This window comes from Momordica charantia (assembly GCF_013281855.1).
Source record: "Momordica charantia cultivar OHB3-1 chromosome 9 unlocalized genomic scaffold, Mcharantia_2.0 BLBB01000009.1, whole genome shotgun sequence".
Taxonomy (NCBI): domain Eukaryota; kingdom Viridiplantae; phylum Streptophyta; class Magnoliopsida; order Cucurbitales; family Cucurbitaceae; genus Momordica; species Momordica charantia.
In genome coordinates this window covers 8,085,751-8,108,910 of record NW_028275167.1, presented here as the reverse complement: position 1 = coordinate 8,108,910, position 23,160 = coordinate 8,085,751, and the positions used below count along the sequence as shown (strand labels likewise).

The 23,160-nt window shown below is 37.1% G+C and overlaps 1 protein-coding gene across 1 annotated transcript; it reads right to left on the bottom strand.

Moving 5' to 3' along the window:
* Window positions 1-1,027: 1,027 nt before the first annotated feature.
* Window positions 1,028-22,514, bottom strand: RNS2 (ribonuclease 2). Its single transcript, XM_022287853.2, has 8 exons — window positions 22,185-22,514; window positions 18,218-18,246; window positions 17,284-17,357; window positions 15,750-15,851; window positions 15,619-15,622; window positions 15,052-15,143; window positions 1,935-2,096; window positions 1,028-1,406 (listed from the first exon to the last, which is right to left on the bottom strand). Exons 1-8 carry the CDS (start codon window positions 22,385-22,387, stop codon window positions 1,251-1,253), a joined length of 822 nt encoding a protein of 273 aa, XP_022143545.1. The 5' UTR covers window positions 22,388-22,514; the 3' UTR covers window positions 1,028-1,250.
* Window positions 22,515-23,160: the final 646 nt, after the last annotated feature.

Genomic DNA, 23,160 nt, shown 5'->3' with positions numbered 1-23,160 from the left:
TTCTTAGTAGAACATCATGTGAGATCGAGAGTCAAACCACAACATTTAGTTAGGATATATATACTTTAACCAATTGAACTATATTCAGATTAATTTGTTTTATGTTATTCTAATTTAATAGTGTTGATGCAAACATTTATTGTGAATTGAATAAAGAAATATAGAGAACTAGCATTATATGTCGCCTGCTTTCTCATTCACGTTGTCGATAGAAATATGTCTCAATTTATGGAAATATTGATGGAAATATCAATAAAATGTCAATTTCAATAGACAAGAACTTATAAAAATTCACATCAAATATTTAAATAAACAAATAAACATTTCACTATTTTTTAAATGAGTTAAAAGTTATTAATATTAATATTATATCCATACATTTTGTGGATTTTCTTGTGTGATATAGAAATATCGATTTACTTTTCATGTTAATGTCGAACATATGAAAATGTCGACGGAAATGTCGATATCTCAAAAAAAAAAAAAAAGTTTAATATCCTATGATCTACAATGGATGACAAAATAACTGAAGAAAAATGAAGACTTCCCAAATCTCCTAACTCAAGAGATCAGTTCTTAGAGTTCAAATTTACATCTAAAAGACGAACGATTCGAGCAGCCTACAACTTCAGATACTTGAGAATGGGATGTATTAAGTATTCAAAATAGCTTTTGGCAATCATTTCTTATCTTTCGTTATTTTTCGTTTTTCATTTTCTTAAAAACATTTTTAAACTCGCATATGACAGGTAAAATATACAAATTACTTGTTTAGGCTGTGAAACTTGAAGAGACAAAACAAAACGTGGAACACTGCCAAAGCACCAATTCTGTATATCTTGCATGAGAAAGGAATTCGCGCCAGTAACTATCTGAATGACTAAACAAAGACCTGCTAACGGATCGAACCCCCACCAATAACTAAGATTGCTCGGGGCCAAAGTTCAGTCTTAGAAAGTCTCGAAGGGTTGGAAGATTCAAGGTTTAAAATGTCGATGTGGATGGAGATCACTAAAAGAAATTAGACTTTCAAAAGACAAGGTATTAGATATCAAGATTTAAGGATAAAAATGTGCATTTTTAGCAAACTTCCCATCCCCTCTCTTGTTAATTTTCAGCCCACCAATTTACAATGGCTTCCAGAAGGTAAGGTATAAGAAATATTTAGCAGATTGTAAAGATTCAATAATACAGATTCATAATTAAATATATCTCTCTTGATCAGAGAAATAATAGTATTTGCTATATATTTAAGCACTTAGATCTTGCCTGCTTGAGTCAGTTAAGAGGATTTCATTGAAGACCTTGCCTGCTGGCTCATATGCTGGTAAGCTAACATATTTGGGACACGATTTTTTCGCAGAAACGATCGAATTCTGTGAGTCGGTCAGAACGCAGTCACGAGGCTGCAACAAAGCAAAGATCATTAAAATATCACAAAGATATCCTATAAAGATCAGAAAAGAATAAGTTTGAAATGAAGCATGATATTTATAAGCACGGATGAAAGAAAATAATATCAAGTGTTATTTCTGAAAGCGCTTCTAAGCGCTTTTAGAACAAACCAAGCACCAACGAAGTTTTCACTATTATAAAAGTCATGCAAACCCACCCATAAACACACGAGCAATTTGAAGACAGATAATCAAAAAAGTATCAACGCAGGGAGTTATTAAAAATCTCATTCAATTTAAGATAGGCATCTGTTTTTGTTAAGCCCTATTTGATAACTATTTTATCTTCAGCTTTTTTTTTTTAAATTAAGCTTATAAATACTATTTTCACTAAAAGTGTAATCGATGAAGGAATCATATTGAGAAAACTAAAACAAATTGAGGAAGCAGGCATAACACTGAGAAAACTAAAAATAAAATTGTTATCTACGACACCGATGTTTGGATTTAATCAGAGTTTATGGAAATTAAGAAAGGAACCTTGAAATCCTTGTAGAAACATAAATGAAGTTCCTTCACTGCATCCTTTGAACAGACTAGCGAAGGGGTGGCATGAAAAGCATTCTCAATTGCTGAAATGATGCCTCCAAGAGGATATTTTTCAGTATTTGAACCTACATATCCAGCTTCGTTCAACACTTTCTGAGACATGAGATGTGCTCGATAGTAACCAAACTGATGATTCCAAGTCAAAAGAATTATGGCTGATTGTTTGTTTTAGTTCCGAGTTTTTTCAATTTAGTCCCTATTGTTTACAAAGTTTCAATTTAGACCCTTGCATTTTAATATTTTTCAATTATTCTCTTCTTTCAGCAGTGAAATTTAAAATTGGCTCATTGTGAGCTTACAAATCATGATACTTGTAACTTGCAAATATTTAAATAAGAAATTAGGCCACAAAAGTCAAATTTTTTACCAATTTCTTAGAAATTTGGAGGAATTAGAAACCTTTTCTTTCTAATTTGTACCAACTAAGTATTATGCCATATAAGTTTACGGCCTCCAATCTCAACATTAACCAACAAAAAAGACATAAGTGAAAAAATGACTAAATTGAAACTTGTTAAACAATATAGAGTAAATTGTAAAGATACTTATTTAAGGGGAGAATCATATATTATTGTTGGATTTATCAATATCTGTGTAAATATTAGGTGTCAATATTAGTTGTCAATATTTAGTCTTTAGTGTTGATATTCAGTCTTTATGGTGTTTATTACTTTCCTTGTTTGTAGTAGGTCATTCTCCTGTATAAGAAGACCTAAGTTACATGTTTGAATCAAGGAGTATATTTTTTACTCTCTCAAATTAACATGGTATCAGAGTTTATGAAGTAAACCCTAACTCTCAAAACCCTAGCCATCATCAAAAATACCAAACTCTAATTTTAAAACCCTAGCCGTCAATCAAAATCCTAGCTGTCAATCAAAACCCTAGCCGGCATCCATTCCTCCTTCCGGTAAGTCTACCTCCGACGAACTCCCCACGGCAACGCAGCTATTGCCGTCGATCCGTCGTCCTCACCGTCGATCTGCACCGGTGACATCCGCACAGATCCGCCGCTACTCCCATCCGCGACGCAACCTGTCGTTCGCCGGTCTCCGTCATCCGCACAAATCCACCGCGACGTGACCCCTCCTCAGTCGACCTCCGCGTCTCTTCATCTGGTATTCGCGATCGCCCATCTCTGCTTGGCGCACATCCTCGCCGTCTTCGATCCGCCAGCACTCTTGTCGGTCGCCATCTTCTGCTCACAGTCGACCTCTTCTACTCGCAGATCTCACCGCCGCCTCTGTAATCACCGTCAATCCTGTCCGTCGGAGATTTTCTAAGTATTGCATTGTTCAGGGCTTTGGTTCAAATCGGTTCGGGTTGGTTCATCTGCCGTAACTTATTCTGACTTGGTTCGACTCTCCTGGTTATGGTTATCTCCTTTCTAATATCAATTTGTGGCCTGATTTGATTTGGTTAATTACTATCTGGTGGTGTGATTCTGTTGTCAGTTTCTGTTCAGGCAAAGTTTTTCAGGACAAGTTGTTTATTTAAAATGGTCCAAATCTCAACTGACAATGGTAGAGAAATGTTTGGTGATAGTCGTGGTGACTCAAGTATAGAGCAAATTCATCAAATCCTAAAATTGCTATCCTCCAATTTACCTTCTAATAACTCATGTGTATCCTTGACACAAACAGGTATTTATTCTAAGGCTTTCTCGTGTAGTAACTCATCTCCATGGATTATAGATTCTGGAGCTTCTGATAATATGACAAGTTTTTCTAATCTTTTTAACACAAACAAAACAGGTAGTTTTTCCTCTGTTGCAGGCAAAGGAACCATTAAATTGACTGAGACCATTTCATTACAGTCTGTCCTTCACGTTCCACAATTAGCATGTAATCTTTTATCTGTCAACCAACTTTCTAAAGATTCTAACTGTCGTGTTACTTTCTTTGAATCCCATTGTATTTTTCAGGATCAGAACTCAGAGAGGATAATTGGCCGTGGTAGGATGATTGATGGTCTCTGCTACTTTGATGAAGGTACCTTTAGTAATAAAATAACTCAGGGTCTTAGTAGCATTAGTTCTCTTTCTGTTAGGGAACAAATTATGCTTTGGAATCGTAGACTAGGACATCCCAGTTTTTTCTATTTAAAATATCTGTTTCCAAAATTATTTAAGGGAATTGATTGTTCATCTTTTAATTGTGAAAGTTGTTTTTTTAGCAAAAAATCATCGCTCCACATATTTTCCAAAACCTTATAAAGCTTCCAAACCATTTTACTTAATTCACAGTGATGTTTGGGGTCCTTCTAAAATCAGTACTCATAGTGGAAGAAGATGGTTTATTACTTTCATTGACAATCATACTCGCCTGTCTTGGGTTTATTTAATGTCAAAAAAATCTGAGGTGAAAGACATTTTCAAAAACTTTTATGAGATGATTGAAACTCAATTTCAAACAAAAATTTGTATTTTACATTCTGATAATGGAACTGAGTATTTTAATGAGTTTTTGGGAAATTTTTTGAAAGAAAAAGGTATGGTTCATCAGTCTACTTGTTGGGATACTCCTCAACAAAATAGGATTGCTGAAAGAAAAAATAGGCATTTACTTGAAGTAGCACGTGCTATAATGTTTTCTATGCATGTTCCAAAATATTTATGGGGGGAAGCGGTTCTCACAGCGACCTACCTAATAAATAGGATGCCTAAAGTTTTAAATTTCAAAACTCCCATTGAGTCATTTAAAAATATTTTTCCAACATCCCGCATATATTCTGATCTACCTCTCAAAGTTTTTGGGTGTACTACTTACGTTCACACACCTAGTCATTTCAGGTCAAAACTTGACCCTTGCGCTATTAAATGTGTTTTCTTAGGCTATGCTTCAGGTCAAAAAGGTTACAAATGTTTTGATCCTCAGACTAAAAAAAATTTTGTTAGTATGGATGTGTCTTTCTTAGAAAATCAACCATATTTTACCCAAAATTCTCTTCAGGGGGAGAAAATGAATTTGGAAGATAATTTTTGGGATATTTCTGTTCCCCTTCCTAGTCCTACCTGTTTGGATTTTACTAATCCTTCGATGCCAAGCATAGAAACTGTCCAATCAGGGGGAGAAATACTACAAAACGATTTTGCGAATCCTAGTTCTGAGTTAAAGTTTTATACTAGAAGGAAATTCAATCAGAGGAACCAAGATCAAATAGTTACTCCTCACAAAGCCAATCTGAGACTCTGAGAAATGAAACTGAACTGTCTGATAATCCTCCCTCTTCAACATTGTCTGGTAATCCCTCTTCTTCAAATTTTCAAAATAATTCACCTGTTGTCTCTGACCTTGATGTTCCCATAGCCATTAGAAAAGGCATTCGAAGTTGTACCAAATATCCTATTTCGAACTACATTTCATATGAAAAACTATCAAATAGTCATAAGGCCTTCACATCTAGGATAACTAATCTATTTGTTCCAAGGAATATACATGAAGCTTTAGAAGATCCAAATTGGAAACTAGCTGTCATGGAGGAGATGAATGCTCTAAAGCAAAACAGTACTTGGGAGATAGTAGAATTGCCAAAGGATAAGAAACCAGTGGGATGTAAATGGGTGTTTACCGTAAAATTTAATGCAGATGGTAGCATGGAGAGATACAAGGCTAGATTGGTAGCTAAAGGCTTCACACAAACCTACGGGATAGATTATCAGGAAACGTTTGCGCCTGTTGCAAAAATTAACTCTATTAGAGTTCTTTTGTCTCTTGCAGTTAATTCAAATTGGCCTCTCCACCAGCTTGATGTGAAAAATGCTTTTCTCAATGGCAACCTTGAGGAAGAAGTTTTTATGAATTTGCCACCAGGTTTTGAAAAAGAACTCGGTTGGAATAAAATCTGCAGATTAAAGAAATCTCTCTATGACCTCAAACAGTCTCCTAGAGCTTGGTTCGAACGATTTGGAAAAGTCATATCGAGTTATGGATTTCTCCAGAGTCAAGCTAACCATACTATATTTTATAAACACTCTAAGAATAATAAAATCTCAATTCTGATTGTCTATGTAGATGATATTATTCTCACTGGTGATGATAAAGCAGGACTAGCTGGTCTCAAGAAAAATCTGGCAAGTGAGTTTCAAATCAAGGACTTGGGAACATTAAAATATTTTCTAGGAATGGAATTCGCAAGATCGAAGAAAGGTATATTCGTTAATCAAAGGAAATATGTTCTTGACTTACTTGGAGAAACAGAATTGCTTGGTTGCAGAATCGCAGAAACTCCTATTGAACCTAACTTGAAATTACAAGTAGCAAACCCAGAAGAAATAAAGGATAGAGAGCAATACCAAAGACTCGTGGGAAGATTAATTTATCTGTCACATGCACGACCAGATATTGCATTTGCTGTAAGTATGGTAAGTCAATTCATGCATGCACCTGGACCAACTCATTTTGAAGCTGTCTACAGAATCTTGAGATATTTGAAGGGAACTCCTGGAAAAGATATTTTATTCGTAAAGAATAACCACTTCCAAGTAGAAGTTTATACTGATGCAGATTGGGCTGGAAGTACTACCGACAGAAGGTCTACTTCTGGTTACTGTTCCTTTGTTGGAGGAGCAAAAAACAAAATGTAGTGGCCAGAAGTAGTGCTGAAGCAGAGTTTAGAGCATTGGCTCATGGAATTTGTGAAGGTATATGGATCAAAAGGATACTTGAAGAATTGAAGATTCCTCAGCCGACACCTATACGAATTTATTGTGACAATAAGTCTGCCATATCTATAGCTCATAACCCAGTGTTACATGAACGAACCAAACATATCGAGGTTGACAAACATTTTATTAAAGAGAAGATTGATGCAGGTACAATATGTATCCATTATCTTCCGACAACAAAGCAAATTGCCGATGTTTTAACCAAGGGACTTCCAAAGAAACAATTCGACAATTTAATCAGCAAGCTAGCTATGGACGACATCTTCAAACCAGCTTGAGGGGGAGTGTTGGATTTATCAATATTTGTGTAAATATTAGGTGTCAATATTAGTTGTCAATATTTAGTCTTTATAGTTGATATTCAGTTTTTATGGTGTTTATTACTTTCCTTGTTTGTAGTAGGTCATTCTCCTATATAAGAAGACCTAAGTTACATGTTTGAGTCAAGGAGTATATTTTTTACTCTCTCAAATTAACAATTATTTAGCCAAGAACAAATAATAAATATTTTTTAAAAAGTATCTGTATATATACAGAATTGGCATTCGTAGACTGTAAGCCTTTTTCTTTTTCTTCTTCATTTTTTAATGAGAAGTGATGCTTTCATTGAGAAAAATTAAAGAATGCCTAAATGAAAGAATACAAGTGGGCATGCAAAAAGACGGCCCAAAAGGAGCTAAACTAAAAAAAATGACTCCAATCTAACAAGATCAACCTAAAGGGCCCCAACCTAACAATAAGGAGTAGAATTCCCAAAGGACGATGGAAACTAAAATCCAACAAAGAAGCATTGCCCAAAGAAAGGCATGACTAAAGCCACCGACTGACCCCTAATGGAAGAAAGATGATACATACGAGGAAACAAGGAGTAGAATGGTCTATCCCCCAACCATCTATCTTCACGGAAGTAAGTGTCATTCCCATCCCCACCAAATAATGAACGAATTGAGAAAAATATGGAGAGTCGAAAGAGATGGATCATACTTACTCACTATGACCCTATGCCACAAAGACTCTTTAACTCCCACGTGAAGCGCCAGAACCACTTTGGCCAAAAGGGTTTCATTATGCAAACTCAATAATCGGCCCGAACCCCATATATCCAAAGCCTTAGACACCAACTCTCAGTTGACTAAATGACTGGATAAGGGTTAGTTTTCTTCCTTCGAAAAGAAACATTTTTTCCATGAATAAAGACGTTTCTACAACTTTTCTACTACAGGAGTCATAGGCAAACGAAGATCTATTACTGTGCTTTAAAGGAAGACCCAAATAAAAAGATGGAAAAGACCCTACCTCACAACCCATTGAAGCTGCCCACCTAGCCAACTTAGAGAGAGAATAATAGTTAATACTTAAGACGCAGAATTGATTTATGTTAATCTTAAAACCAAAAACCAATTCGGAGATAGACAAGAGGCCGTTGAGATTAACAAAGGATTCTTCCTTACCGGAACAGAAAAAGAACGTGTCATCGGCAAACTAAAGGTTAGACAGCGTCCCTCCCCACCTAGAATGCTTCCAAAATTCAACCCTCAACCTCCCTTGAGACTACTCTGCTCAAGATGTCCACAACCAACTAAAACATGAAAGGAGAAAGGATCACCTTGCTACAGCCCTTTCAAAGCAAGGATTCTACCTCTAAGCTTCAGAATGAAGAATTTAACCATCCTGATGCAGGTTCACATCCAAGATCTCCACTTATAAAACCTTTCTTCCAAAGCACTTTATCTAGGAAGTCTCAATCCACGTGATCGTAAGGCTTCTCAAAATCAATCTTAAAGATAATTTCTACCTCCTTGGCTATGAGGGCTTGGTCCAAGATTTTCCTTCCAGCAATAAAGGCACCTTAGAAGTCAAAGATAGTCTAGGAGAGAACCGTCCTAAACCTATCAGCCAAAAACATTAGCCAACTTTTATACACGCTTGCAACCAAACTGATCGGCCCAAAATCCTTGACCTTTGCAACCTTCTCTTTTTAGGGATAAGAAAAATAAAGGTATTGTTCAAAGAACTATCTAGGATTCCCTTTCATAAAACTCACAAAAGACGTTCCAAAGATCTCCTTGTTATAGTCCCAAACTCCCAATTATCTTTAAAAAAAAGGCCACAGAGAAACCAGCAGGACTTGAGACTTTATTATGTCCAAACACGAACACCACCTTCTTGATTTTTTCTAAGGAAAAAGGAGCATCCAACACCGACCTATCACTCCCAAAAATAGGATGCCAATCAAGCCCATCCATAAAAGATTTAGGAGAAACCTCCCCGGGTTAAAGACACAAAAATAAGGAAACCACCTCGTCTTCTATCTCCTTGTCCCACTCATGGTCTCACCTGCAGCATTGTTCAAGGAGGTAATGGTATTCCTACTCCTACCACTTGCCACTCTATGAAAAAAGGTGGAATTACAAATAATCTCCACTTTAGCCCATTTAACCATGGTCTTTTGTCTCCAAAGAATCTCCTCCTCACCCAAGCCTTAAACTCACTCAACAAGTTGACACATTCTTCCTTTAAAACCTCACTCAAAGAACCTGATGGACCTCCCATCACAAAGGTATATGTGAGGAGGAAGGGGAGGGCGAGAGACTAAGTGGAAACCGTTCTCTTGTGGGCCCAGGAAGGAAAATGTTTTACGTGGCAGCGGGGTCTAAAGTTAGAGGAGGAAATTTCTGGATTGTTCCTTGAGGTGAGTATATGTACTTTTCTGCTTCTTGAGGGGGATTATCTTTTTGCACTTGAGTCCATATAAGGATAGGAAGGAGAGGTACGGGAGCTCTCTAAATCTCCCTTGATATTGTAATTTGTCTCTCATATATAAATAATAGAAGCAGAGTTATATCAGAACCCTCCTCATCATACCCTCCAGCCTCTTAATTCTCCCCAAAATATCTTGTGCCTTAACCCTCAAATCACCAAAAACGTCATGGTTCCACACCTTGAAAGTGCCTTTTTTTTATAAGAAACTTATGAAAGTGCCCCATAGATCGTGCAATTTCCCCATAAAATGGTAACCTTCCCACCTATTAAGAACATCGACATTCCACTAGGACTGGAGAGAGGTTTTGAAAGAATGGTGAGAAAGCCACATGTTCTTGAACCTAAGGGGATAGGGACCCCGCTTACAGCACTAGAGTCCAGACATATTGGCTAGTGGTCGAAGTAACCTTAGGGCCCAAAAAATGATTAATGATTAAAAAAATCCATCCACCCCCTAGATAACAGAAGTCTATCTAATCTGCTACGCACCCTTCAACAAGACAAAGTGAATTGTTTGTTAGCAAGGGAAGGCTCAAAAAGACAACTATCTTCGATAAGTCCATTAAACTCCTCATAGATCTAGTTACCCTCCTCCTACTAGATCTTTTAGAAGGAAATATAGTCCCATTGAAATCCCTAGCCATGCACCAGCAAGAGCCACACGACCCAAACAGACCTAACTCTTCCCAAACAAACTTCTCTAAGCCTAGGTTTGGAAGAACCATACACCCAAGAAACCCAACCTCTGAGAGACTTGTAAACTCATGCCAATAGATAGCCCCTTTACACAAGAATTTCAATGTCAAGATCCTACTGTCTAAGCAACTCTTTAACTAATCAACAATTCTCCCTCCCATCAAGCCCTCTCACATTCCAATAGACAATTTTCATTGTAAAACCAAAACATCCCAGGGTTTCAGAGAAGCCTTCTTCTCCTTGCCGCCATAATTAATGAAACATTCCAAATTCCTGAACTCTCTTAGACCTTTTTCTGGGATCCCTTCCCCCTTTCCAATCAATTTGCCTTTCTTGGCTTAGCCTTCCGAGGACTCCGTGAAAAAATCTATGGGCACAAACTGAAGACATATAGTAGCTAATAAGGACCATAGGGACTGCTAGTCGCTAATGAGATTATCCTGATAAGGGATTCCTAAAGGATTGAAGACAAGGTTAAACACCCATATCGGACCACCCAATTCAACCTCTAATTCAACCTCTAGGACAAAAGGTTGGCCCGCTCGAAAGGACTGGCACAAGTAGCACTCAGCAAAGGAGCAAGATGTGGAACCCTTCCCCCAACGAAGCCATCAGCATAGGACAGGCACATCGAAGAACTGGAATACTAGAAGGAAAAGGACTTGAAAAAGTGTAGGCCATCAAACCAACCCCTAGGGCAAAGCACGACACCTCAACCAAATGAAGAGAAACCCCCAAAGACAAGGAATTCACCCCACTCCCTTAAAATCCGCCACAAAAGAGAAGAGACCAAAAAAAGGAGAACGTACCTAGGGCTAACTTATCGATAGAGTTTGTACTAGGCTAACTTACTCTAGGCTAACTTTAGATATTATGCTAAGGACCGACTGAGAAGACAACTTTGTGATAGGACACACAACAACAACAAACTTTGCAAGGGGCTTCTTATTCTCAAAATCCGCATCTTTGCTCACCTCCCAGGTGGTCTTCCTCGTGCGACTAAACCGACTTAAGTTCTTTACCCCCCCCCCCCATCTCCCCTTCGAACAAACTGCCTAAATCCCCCAACCATTGCCTCTTTATCGCTAGCAAAGAAAGGAAGGAGTCATCGTAAAAAAAGCTCACGATTAACGAATCAGGCATTGAATCATCATAGACGGCGGTTTCCTGACGTAAACCAATGATGAGCTTTTGTCCTTCTACTTGGAAAAATCGATCATCTTGGAAAGACCAATTAGAGTTAAACCAACTTGGGCCCTCAGCAAAGTTACATCAAACGTTGCTTGGCTCAGCCTAATCATCAGAAGAAACCCTGTCTTTATTCATATTCCGACCTACCTCACCACCGCTTGGCTTCTTAATTCTCAAAACTTTCAACCCTAATTCCTCTTCTTGACCCAACAACAAAGAAGGCCCACTAACTTCACACCCCTTTTTCCTATCTCAACCCATTCGTAAAATTAGTCTGTAAAAAACTAAGGGTAATCGACACACCATTTGAATTTTTCCTTTTCCATGCTTCATAATTTTGGGTTGAGAGTCAGCCATATCAACCATCCTTTTCCCCTGCAACTTGCTAGGGTTCTGACCCTTTCTCGTCAACTCCCCAAGACACACCCGGAGCTCTGCTCTTTTGTCAACAAGATCTCTTACAACCTCTGACAATACAAACCTAACCAAAAATTCTACGTCTTCAATGTTTATAAAGCACTCCCGAGGGATGTAACCATTTTCTCTTCCTTCAGTTTTGAACCAAGCTCCTTCCCATTGGCCAAGCCAAGTGCAATCCTTGCCTTCAACAACCCTATCACATAGCTTTGCCAAGTTACGCATCAAACTTACTAATCAGAGATGAGGAGGGATGTCCTCCACTTTAATTGATCCTCTTGAGAACACCAAGACCCTACCTTCCACCATCCCCTTCTTGCTCCCAATTAGATAGACACATGACACACCCCCTAAAGAATCCCTCTTCCAAAATCTAACACCTTCGAATGGGCCTCAGGATCCTCACAGAATATTGTGGTCGTATTTCCATAAAAGGGATGAACCTTCAAACTCCCTTGACAAACGACACATCCCTTCCCACACTCATCCAAGAGTATTTTGCTCTCTCCTGACAACTAGCACACTTCTAACCTCGAAAGCCAAGTCAATCTCCTCGTCCAACATCTCATTTCCTTTAGCCAAGCAGCCCATTTGAGGAGCTTCTTCCGGCACTTTCGTAGGAACCCTAGGAACAAAGGAATTACCTAACAATATAGCAGACAACTTATGGGTAAAGATCTTCCAACCATATAGCCACCTTTTCTTCGAGGATAACAAGGATGGTTTTCTTCCTTTGAAGGGCAAAGCAATGATGCAACATATTCCTCTGGGTTAGAGACCAGTTGAACCCAAACCAAGGCTCATGCAACCACCTACTTCAAAAGAACCTCCCAACCCTTGGTCTATCAACTAGGAAGGAACATCAGTTTTCCTTTTTTTCTTTTTGGATAAGAAACTTTTTATAGACAAAAGTAGAGACAAAAAACAACCTAAGGGTACGGGGAAGAGGGCTCCCCCTCCCAAAAACTAGTGAAGGATAGCTCTCCAATCTTGCATAATTGATGAGGGGTCATAGTTACAGAAGAATTTTCTACGCCTATAACACCACCAAGAAGTGTGTAATTGAACTGTATTACAAAAAATTTCAAAAGAAGAAGACTTATCCTCAAAGATTCTATTGTTTATTTTCATCCAAAGATTCCATATGAGGGCTCTAGCCGCACAATTCCATAGAATTTTAGCTTTCCCTTTCAAGTGCCACCCCCGCAGAGCTTCATTCATCCACCCTCCGATATTCTGAGGCAAGTAGTTGGAGTATCCGAAAATTTGTAGAAGAAAGGTCCAACCTCACAAAGCAAACTGGAAGTGAAGGAAGATGTGATCCATAGTTTCCTCATTATATTTGCAAAGAACACAAACAGAAGGGGAAAGAGCCCAATTTGGACATCTTCTCTGAAGTCTTTCTGCTGTGTTTACTGCCCTGTTGGCTAAGGTCCAGAGGAAGACTTTAACTTTTTTAGGAATTGAATATTTCCATAGGAGAGATTAATGGCGAGTTCAAGTGTGAAGTGTATTAAAACAGGATTTTTAAACCCGATTTTGCTGTATAAACACCAGAGGAATCTAGAGACCAAACCACTTTGTTAGCTCCCACTCCAATCCGAGTGGTGTCCAACCTACTTATAAGATCAACCCAGCCCCCTACTTCTTTGTCAAGCAGCCCCCTCCTTAGGCCTAGATCCCATGCGAGCTGCTTATCTTTCCGAGAGTCAGAAACTGTGGCTTCCTTCAAAGGTAAAGCACAAATTTCAAGAAAGTCTTGGACAAGAGTGGAATTCCCCGTCCATCTGTACAACCAAAAGCGAACTCTATCACCATGTTTTACTTTGAAGGACAGAAACTTGAAGAAAATGATGCTGTTCTTTGCTATTTCAAACCAAGGCTTGCCGGCCGCTTTTCCTTTGGGCTTTTTGGACATCCACCCGTGTGGCTCAATCCCATATAAATTCTTTCAATTACTCTTCTCCACAGGGCACCTTCCTCTTGAGTGAACCTCCACAGTCATTTCTAAAGCAACACATTATTTCGTAGGTGAAAAACCCCAATGCCAAGACCTCCCTTATTCAAGGGCAGGGAAGTAGTATCCCAATTTAACAAGTTTCTGTGGGTTCTATCTGTCTGTTTTCCAGAAAAAGTCTCTCACGAGCTTGTCAAGGTCTTTAGCAATTCCAATAGGAGCTTTCAAAAGCGATAAACAATATATGGGCATGTTGTTCAAAACCGATTGGGCTAACGTCAACCTGCCTCCTTTTGAAAGAATGAGATTGTGTCATTTATCAAGCTTTTGCTTCAACTTTTCCACCATAGACCACCACAGGGCAGTAGCTTTGTAGTTTCCCCCAACAGGTAGACCAAGGTAAGAGGAAGGAACATCAGTTTTGAACCCAAGCTAGTGTGCCTAACTGAAATTTTATCTTAGAAACCTTCTCTTTGCATACCTCCTCGATGATGACACTTCTCCCTTTGTCTTTCCTATCGAACACAAATTGCCCACTCTACACTTTCACCACTAGAGAGCGACTCTCCCCAACCCTCATCTCACCTCAGAGAATTTAGTAGCCTAAAAGCTTAGGTTTGCAAACTTTAAAATTCCTTGAAAAGGTCGAGATTTATTGAAGGTGTGACAGATTTATTAGTTAGACCAAATAAATAAAGCTAAAATGAGGAGTGAAACACAAACAAGATACTGCTGGGTTTCAATATTCTCTCAAATGACCTTTTACTAACCTTAAAATTATCAAGAAATCAAGTTCGTCTGAAAAACCAAATGCTCCATCAGTATTTTTCGAGTGGTTTAAAGCATTAACCACTAATTAGCCAACAAAATTTTAATGACTGATGAAACAGCAATCTAATTGTTTCAATTTCCATGGATATTTTTCATTGGTCAAATACTTTGCTAGTAAGTATCCTATAACCCCAAATTTTAGTTCTACAAAGTCCTGATTGCCTAGAAAATCGCACAAACTTATGTGGTTATTCTCAATTCTTAAGATTATTCACTTTGTTTCATGTTCCAAAAAAAAATTCTTAAGATCATCCACTGCAATGTAACAACCCATTAACCATTAAATAGCAAGTACCACAGCTTAAACATGCTAGAAAATTTAAGTTGTATAAAGCCTGATAAATGTAAAACTAATCTGCAAATGATAATAGGAAAACCATTGGTAACGCTAATCAGAGAAGAAACAAAATCAACAATAGCATACTCCATTTTTATTTTAAATTTTACTCCTGTTAGGGGCACCCAGCCTAGTCTGAACTATTGATTTTAGAGCTAATGTATAAGTGTATCATCATTCAAAAACTTACAGAGACATTATATTTGAAATAGAGGTTGAGCGTTGTCAAAAAGTAATCGTATTCATCACGAACTACTGGATTAGAACAAGTTCCATGCTTCTCTGCATGTAATAAAAATATGATATGAAAAAACCAAAGCATGGGAAGAACATTAAATATGATTTGCTTCAAAAATTGACATAAGAACGTATCAAATTATTTCTCATGTCTTAAAATGTGGTAAACTACCAAAAGATATTTGTTGTCCCATCCAATCAAGGATAAACTCTACGTAGATAACAAAATCAACCATCAAAGATGACTAACATTGGCCTAAGGTATATGATAGAACAATGCACTTTTATGAGGAAATCATTATGCATGGCATAAAACATATATGGCAACGACGCACGCCTCTAGAAATGAAGATATTTGTCTATCATGAAATATTATTTTAGAGTAGAAAGTGCATAAGAACAGTGTAGAATCTATCCAATGCCAATCAGAAAAATTCAATAAAAGAAGGGAACGCCTATGACTAATGTATTATAGAACATAAATAATAGTATCTAAGTGAGAGAAGCCAAGGATCATTACCCCACTGCCAAATGCAGCAGCCAGTTCAGCCATCATAGGAACAAAAAGAAAAGAAAAAAATCATCAGTTTAAACTTGGGTGACGTCAGTGAAATTTTAAACCAAGTATTATCTAGTATTAGTGATTGTCACCTCATGAGCCCAAAATGATCCCTTTGTACCATGGCAAGTTGAAGGTGAACTACAACTGAAAGTTGGCCAATATTTCTTCAGGGGAAAATTCAAAGTACGAATCTGCAAGATTAAATGATGCAGGATGTCACAAGAATGACTTATGCTGAACATTGCATCTCTTGCAAGAACAAAGTAAATGGCACAAGGATCAAAGTAAAACCAACAGTAACATATGAAAATTGGGCTCAAAGTGTTTTGTTTCAGCTCTTTAACTTGTATAACGTTTTCCCCATAAGATCTAGGGGTTTCTTGGTTCAAGCTTTTGGAACAAGACCAAAATCCTAGCATAATGCAGCTACAGGACGATTATATACATTTTAATATTCAAACCAATAGTTTGTAACTCTGTTGACCTTTGGAACAATCTTTTATCCTCCCTTGGCGTCAAATCTCCTGGATAGTGAAAATATTCATAATGCAGAATGAAAGGATTTTTAGAAAATTCCTCTGGCAACAGTGAAAATGATGGTATGCACCATCTAAAATGGGATAAGGTAAAGCTTCCCATTCAAGAAGTGGGCCTTGGGATCTATGGATTGAAACTAAGGAAGGAAATTATACAATGAAAAGGATGCCCTATGGGGAAAGATCATAGCTGCCAACGTGGAACCATCCACATGGGCTTCAAGCTGGGTACCAAATCATTAAACTCACTCATGGGTCATGGAGGTATATCATGCCTAATCGTGACCTCATCTACAATAGATGCTTTTGTAAAGTAGACAGCTATGTGAAAACTCTTTTTTGGAAAGATCTTTGGAACAGTAGTGACACCCTTGCTACATCTTTCCATCTCCTTTATAGTTTCGAATCTATTTTTACTCTATACAACTAGCGTGTGACACACATCTATTTAAGCTAACAAGTGTTTGATACGTGTCTGTTAAGTATCGGAGTGTCAACACGAACACGTTACCCAAAATGAAGTATTCGTGCTTCTTAGCCAGTCATCCATTTAAAAGAGAAAAGAAGCTTATGCAGGTCAACTTTTATTGGAGCCTTCCTGTTGGCTACATGGACAGAAAGAAACAACCATATCTTCAAGGCCAAAGCCAAAGGAAAATCTTTTGATAGTATTATAGACAACATATCCTTTTTGGCTCTCACTTGGTGTAAAAATTCATTTTTCTTTCATGGCTTCAGCTTATCTTCTCTTTTGGCCAATTGGAGGAGCTTTTTGTAGCCTCCCTCAACATGGGATTTTTCTCCTTTTTTGTTTTGTTTTTTTTTTTTTTTTTGTTTTTTGAACAAGAAACGAGATTTTCATTGATTAATTTCAGAAAAAAATATGTTAGCACAATGAGATAGAAATCATAGTAGTTCTTAAAGTAATCTTGGAAAGCATCGAGGTGCCTCAGCATTAAAAATTCTTACAAATACAAATTTCTTGCCATATATCCTTAAGAATAATAACAATAATAGCACTAAAAACTTTGATCTCTGGATCATTTTTCATGAATATCAACGGCCTATATTTAATAAAAAGGCATACCTCCTTCTCATCAAAATTCTTTCCAGTGCAACATGAAGGCCAGGATCCATCATTATAATCGGGCCACAATCCATCTATCATGCAACCAAGAAACCATAATTCAGTGTATCATCATACGAAAGCAACACCTTACTCTCATCATAAAGATCCTCAAACAAACTAACAGTTCGCTACAAATTATTCTTAGGAACTTGATATATGATATTTATATGCCCTATTTATCATCTACAATCTCAAGAATTAATCCCTCTAAAATAAAAAATAAAAACAATGGAACCTAATTGGCAGTAAAAATCAAGACCAAACAAGATTTGGAATCTATGAGCCAAGGATACTATAGTTCGTTAACCCATACATCTATGGGACACTGCAATACTTCTACATTTTTTGGACACGTTAACATATTAGATATGTGTTGGACACTTGAACAAATTAGATACATGTCAGACACTTGCTGAACATTTTTGACCTGTAACAAACGCCTATGGTACATTTATTGGGCCATTATTAGACTTTTTAACTAAAATGTTGAATCTTTTGTATATTTATTTTTGTTTAAAAAATTAACTGACAAAAAATTTTGAGGTTTAACAACATCAAACTATTTTTAAGCTGTAAGCATATAATTGTATAAACATACTAATCTCAATTTTTTTTTTTTTACTATTATTTATAAAATATTGAATCATTTACAAAATTGTCTATTTGGTTACAAAGTTTTTAAAATCTCTTGTTGAAGGGCATTGCATCATATGCCTTCAACTTCTTGAAACATTTCATATTTATCATAGGAATTTCTAATTCCTAAGGTAGGTGGCCATCATGGGGTATCATTGTCATATATGTATTCTAGTTTTATAGAAAATGATGTATCTCTATGTTTGTGTTGTCATGTTGTCTATGCCAAAGCAAAGCAATTGTAGCTTCAACTTACGAATTGTAAAGACACCAACAGCACCACATCTAGCAAGGAAGAAAAAATTGGATGTAAGTTTTAGTCAACAGTGTAAAAGAACATCCACAAAATTCAAAAGATGCACAAATTCAAATCTACAAAAGAATGTGGGATGCCTACTACAACTTAAATATATTTGATAGCCTTCCAAACAATTAGCAACCCGGAAAATGGAACCAGCAGAAATCTAATTAATATAGAAACTGAGCAGTGAGCAAGATATCCAAATTAACTGAGGTGAACCTTGTTCCTTACAACCCAACCAATTTGATTAGGCACTAGGCATCTCCTTTTCCATTTTTTTTATAAGAAAGTAATTGTATGAACATAGGAAAAACAGCCTAGGGATGAGGAAGCCCCCTCCCAAAAGAACTAGTGTAGTATATCTTTTCAATCTTGTGTAATTATTGCTGATTGTAATTACAAAAGAATTTTCTACGATTGAAGCACCACATATAAAAAGTAATTTGAACACTATTACAAAAAAAATATCAAAAGGCTGCTTTCTCTCCTTCCATAAGCACCAAACAAGAGCTCTTGCAGCACAACTCCACAAAACTTTTGCCTTTCCTTTAATACACCACCCATCCTAGAGCACTTCGAGTAACTAATCACCAACTAGTTTAGTCAAGCAAGAAGACATTAGCCAATTCTCTCATCAAAAAGGACTAGCTCTTGGGAGCAAAAGGGAAATGCACGAAGATGTGTTCAATATTTTCATCATTCATGAGACAAAGGCAGCACACTGAAGGGGACATAGACCAATTAGTTAGCTTCTTCTGAAGCTTATCATGAGTGTTTGGGCCCTATAAGCAAGACTCCACTAGAAGACTTTGACCTACTTTGGGTAGATAAAATCCCTAATCAACTTAATTAACGGGGCTTCCAATTTAGCAGTAGTCTCTGTCAATTTAAGGAAGGCATATATGGTATTGGTAGAGAACTGTTTCAATTTAGGAGTAGTTTCTGCCACTAGGCATCTCTTTTCTATCATTAAACTCATTAACAACACAAAAAATTCAAAACTCCATCATCTGTCCTGGAGGAGAAGTCTTCAAAATATAATAGATGTTGCAAAAAGGAACATCATCAAATATAAGAAATCGCAGAAGTACGTGAAATCTAAGCAAGTTTACATCTACTCTAACAATGAACAAGAAACTTCTCCTTAGAACATGTAATATCTGACTCCCGTATTTTCGGGATAAGAAACAAAAAGTATACTTTAACCAACCGGGATGTCAAAATAGGAGATGAGATATCCCAAAAAGCCAAGGGGAGTACAAAAAAGCTCCTATTGGCGTAAAACTACAAAAAAACAGGAATAACATTACCCATTCAGTGACTTTGGCACTGGACGTTCCTAAAATGGGGTCTATCAAAACTCATTATAGAGGGAACACCAAGTAGAAGAGTAAAACTTGACTAAATCCCGGAAATATTGGCTAGGCATTTATTTCCCTTGAAAATTCCTATTATTCCTTTCAAACCCTTAATTTCCAAAGAAGGGCCACCATCGCATTAAACCAGAGTATTCTGGCCCGACCACCAAGAAGGTTCCACAAAATAAGCTAAAGCAAAAGCAAGCCATCAGAACTGTTAATAGGAAAAACCCAAGAAAGATTGAAGCATCTGAGAAGAGTATAGCAACAAGTAGCAGCAGCATACGAACAAAAGAATACAAGGTGCTCACTGAATTCTGCACCCCTTTTGCATAGCATGCACCAACTAGGAGACAAGGATCAGTTTGGAATTCTTCTATATAATCTGTTGTAGTTGTTTAGCTTCTCCAAAGCAAAAATCCACAGAAAGACTTTTACCTTCTTCAAGACTTCAGATTTCCAAATCATGTTAACAAACGAGCTGCTAATACCTTTATACTTATCACTCTAACTTTTGGGCCATATATCTAACAGAATAAGCCCCACCTTTTTCAAGGGTCCATTTTTTACTGCCATCCATGTTTCTTAGGATGATGTTCATGAGAAGGCCAAGGAGAGAAGACCACTCCTCAGTCTTCAAATCAGTGAAGTTCCTTCTAAATTTGGGCCAGCAGGAAGAGGAAACTAACCAGCATTAAAACAAGGGAATCTTTTAAATTTGTCACCTATAGAGCCTAGGATAAGCAGATTTGAGGGATTCATTTAATAGCTAATGCTCATGCCAAAACATAACCTTATCCCCTCTTCCAACTTCCCACTTGTCAGCATTTTTACAACAATTCACTATCTGCACCCACAGCCCCTTAAATCTGTGTATAACTTTTGGTAAAGGGATCCAACCCTTATCTGAAGGGTTGTATTTGCTTGCAACAATGACCCTCCAGAAAACATTCTTCTCATTCATATACCTCCAGCACTACTTCGTTAACATGGCCTTGGTTTTTGCTTTAAGATTCCCCACGCCTAAACCTCCTTTAGAAATGAGGGATGTTGTGTTCCAATTACCAGGGCGGGGGGCACTTATCTTCAAAGATGTCTTTTGTTTCTTTCCATCTATTATGGTTGAAGATCCCGTGCCAAAGTCATTAGATGGGTAACTAGCCAATCCCTAAAAGGCTAAAACCGACTATGAAAGGAACCCAAGTTACACCAGATTTTGTGAGCAGTTTAAAAAACTGACATTTTTCACTTTTTTTAACCTTTCCACAAGGGATGTACTATTACGATAGCTGAAATAGTCTTGTTTATTATACATATCACAATTTAGCTGGTTCGGATAGTATATTTTACAGAATTGATTGGAGAGATTTGGAAGCGCATTTTTTTTGTAGGACCACTCATATTTGGTCTCCTCTTATACATCAATTTGAACCTTCCAGCCCTTCTCTGCAGTTGTCTTTTTCTCGATGACTGCACCTTACCAGTGGAGGTACTACCAGTTCATAAACAGAACAAATTAGTAATTGTCCATGTGGGTCTTGGTGGAAAAGGATTTAAGAACCACTAAGATCTCCTCAGTCAGCATTAGTCCATGGTGGTGCTATATGCACAGGAAGCAGAACTACGAGTTATTATGTAGTAAAGTCAGGCGATTGTCACGTGAGATTAGTCGAGGTGTGCGCAAGCTGGTCCGAACACTCACAGACAAATAAAAAAAATAAAAAATAAAAAAAAAAGAAGAAAAGGGTGCTGGTCATGGCTGCAGGATAGCTTGGACATCAAAATTGCAATACCTGCTACTCCTTGAAAGGTTTCTGTTCAATTTTGTGAACTTTTTAAGAAGAAATTCTAAGTCTTGTAGAGTAATTTGGTAAAGCTATCCATTGGGTGTACAATTAGAAAAAGAATAGGAGAATTTTAGTAGGGAACAGTAGGAGTTTTCTCTTTTTCTTATCTTCTGGGAACTATTTTTTGAGGCCTCCTCTTGCTAGCGTTCTTTGGATACAAATTTCACTATTCCCTCCCCAATGGCTACCTCTACAAGTTGAAAGGTTCTTTTTTTTTGTAATCCTACGGGTTAACTTTAGTGGATTCGCAATCTACATTTCTTATTAGTATCAATGAAGTTCATTGTTTTTTGCAAATAAGGGGAGAACAAAAAAACAAAATTCCCCAGAGCTGTAAGGGCTTTAGACAGGAAGTTAAACTGAAGAACAATCTATAAAGAGTCCAAAATTCTTCAAAGTGATTCGTAACACTGCTGAAAATAAGTCTTCGATGTGTATATGTTTCGTGGTGATATGATGTAAGGAAATCAGCAAACAGCATGGTTATCCTTATTTCCATTTTATCCCCTATCAGACATTAAAATTGTCCCAATAATTGAGCCCAGAGAAGACGGAAGAGAGAATGACCTAATAACTGATGAGTGATGCGTAATACTCAACCAAAATACACGAACTACGTTCTGTAACTTTTTTTGCGTCAAGCAAACAAAATCATCAACTGAAAGGAACAATCAATTAAATAAAAAGATCAAAACGAAGGTAAAAGGGGTCAATCACCCATCACAGCAACCGTTGGAGGAACAACAGTGGCGAATGCCCCTACACATGGTACCGGGCCATTGCAGGGCCAATTTGAAGTAATCGAATTCCCTCTGCTCTCCTCCGCCCTTCTTCTGCAAAATTATGGCATCCGTGACCTCATTCAATGAATTTTCTGCAACACAGAGAACCAATTGAATGAGAAAGATTAACAGAATCATGGAACGGGCTTGATTTTGGGCATGGGCGGAGAGAGCCACGATCCTGATCGGAAAATCGCTCCAAACAGGATGATGACAGTGTTGTGAACTGTTGCTCTACGGCACAATAATCATGTATTAAATATCCGCAGAGATAAATCGACGTTTCCATGATATTACAAACGCTGCTGATAGAATAAAAAAAATATATCTACAAAATTTTAATACGACGAAACAATTATTGGTTAGTTTTAAATATTTTTTCAAGTTTTTTTATTTTATAATTTTTCGAAAATATTCCTCCACAGTCACATTTTATCGATATCTCTATCAACATTTTCATAAAATTGAGATCTCAATTTCTATCGACATCAACATTTAAAATGTTAACTATGACAAAAATATTAAATATACAATTCGATAACTTATAATTTTGTATAAGGTATCGATTACTTTAGTATCTCGGATATGAGTTTAAACTTTTAGTTTTGGATCTAATAGTTGAAAAACTATACGTATGTTATCTACCATATAGCTATGTTCTTAAAATTCAAGAGGGTCTAATATTTCTTGAACTTTAATTTTGGGTCGAATATGCCTTTTGCTATATTCTATATTCTTTTTAAGATAAGGTTGAAGCTTTATGAATAAGGGTCCATTGTATTTATTGTTGGGCTAAATCACCCTATTTGAGATAAGTCAAAGCTGGCATAAATACATGTTTATTATTTTTCTAGGGATAACAATATAGATGCCTTTATATTTTTTTAAAAAAAAAAGTAAAATAAATTAAC

Excerpts from the sequence above, each read along its gene's own strand:
- RNS2 (XM_022287853.2), bottom strand. The coding sequence starts at position 22,387 with ATGATTCTGTTAATCTTTCTCATTCAATTGGTTCTCTGTGTTGCAGAA. Across the intron at positions 15,852-17,283 it reads AGAATTTTGATGAGAAGGAG|ATTCGTACTTTGAATTTTCC; the intron begins GTATGCCTTTTT and ends TTAATCTTGCAG. Across the intron at positions 1,407-1,934 it reads GTTTCTACAAGGATTTCAAG|CCTCGTGACTGCGTTCTGAC; the intron begins GTTCCTTTCTTA and ends GCTTTGTTGCAG.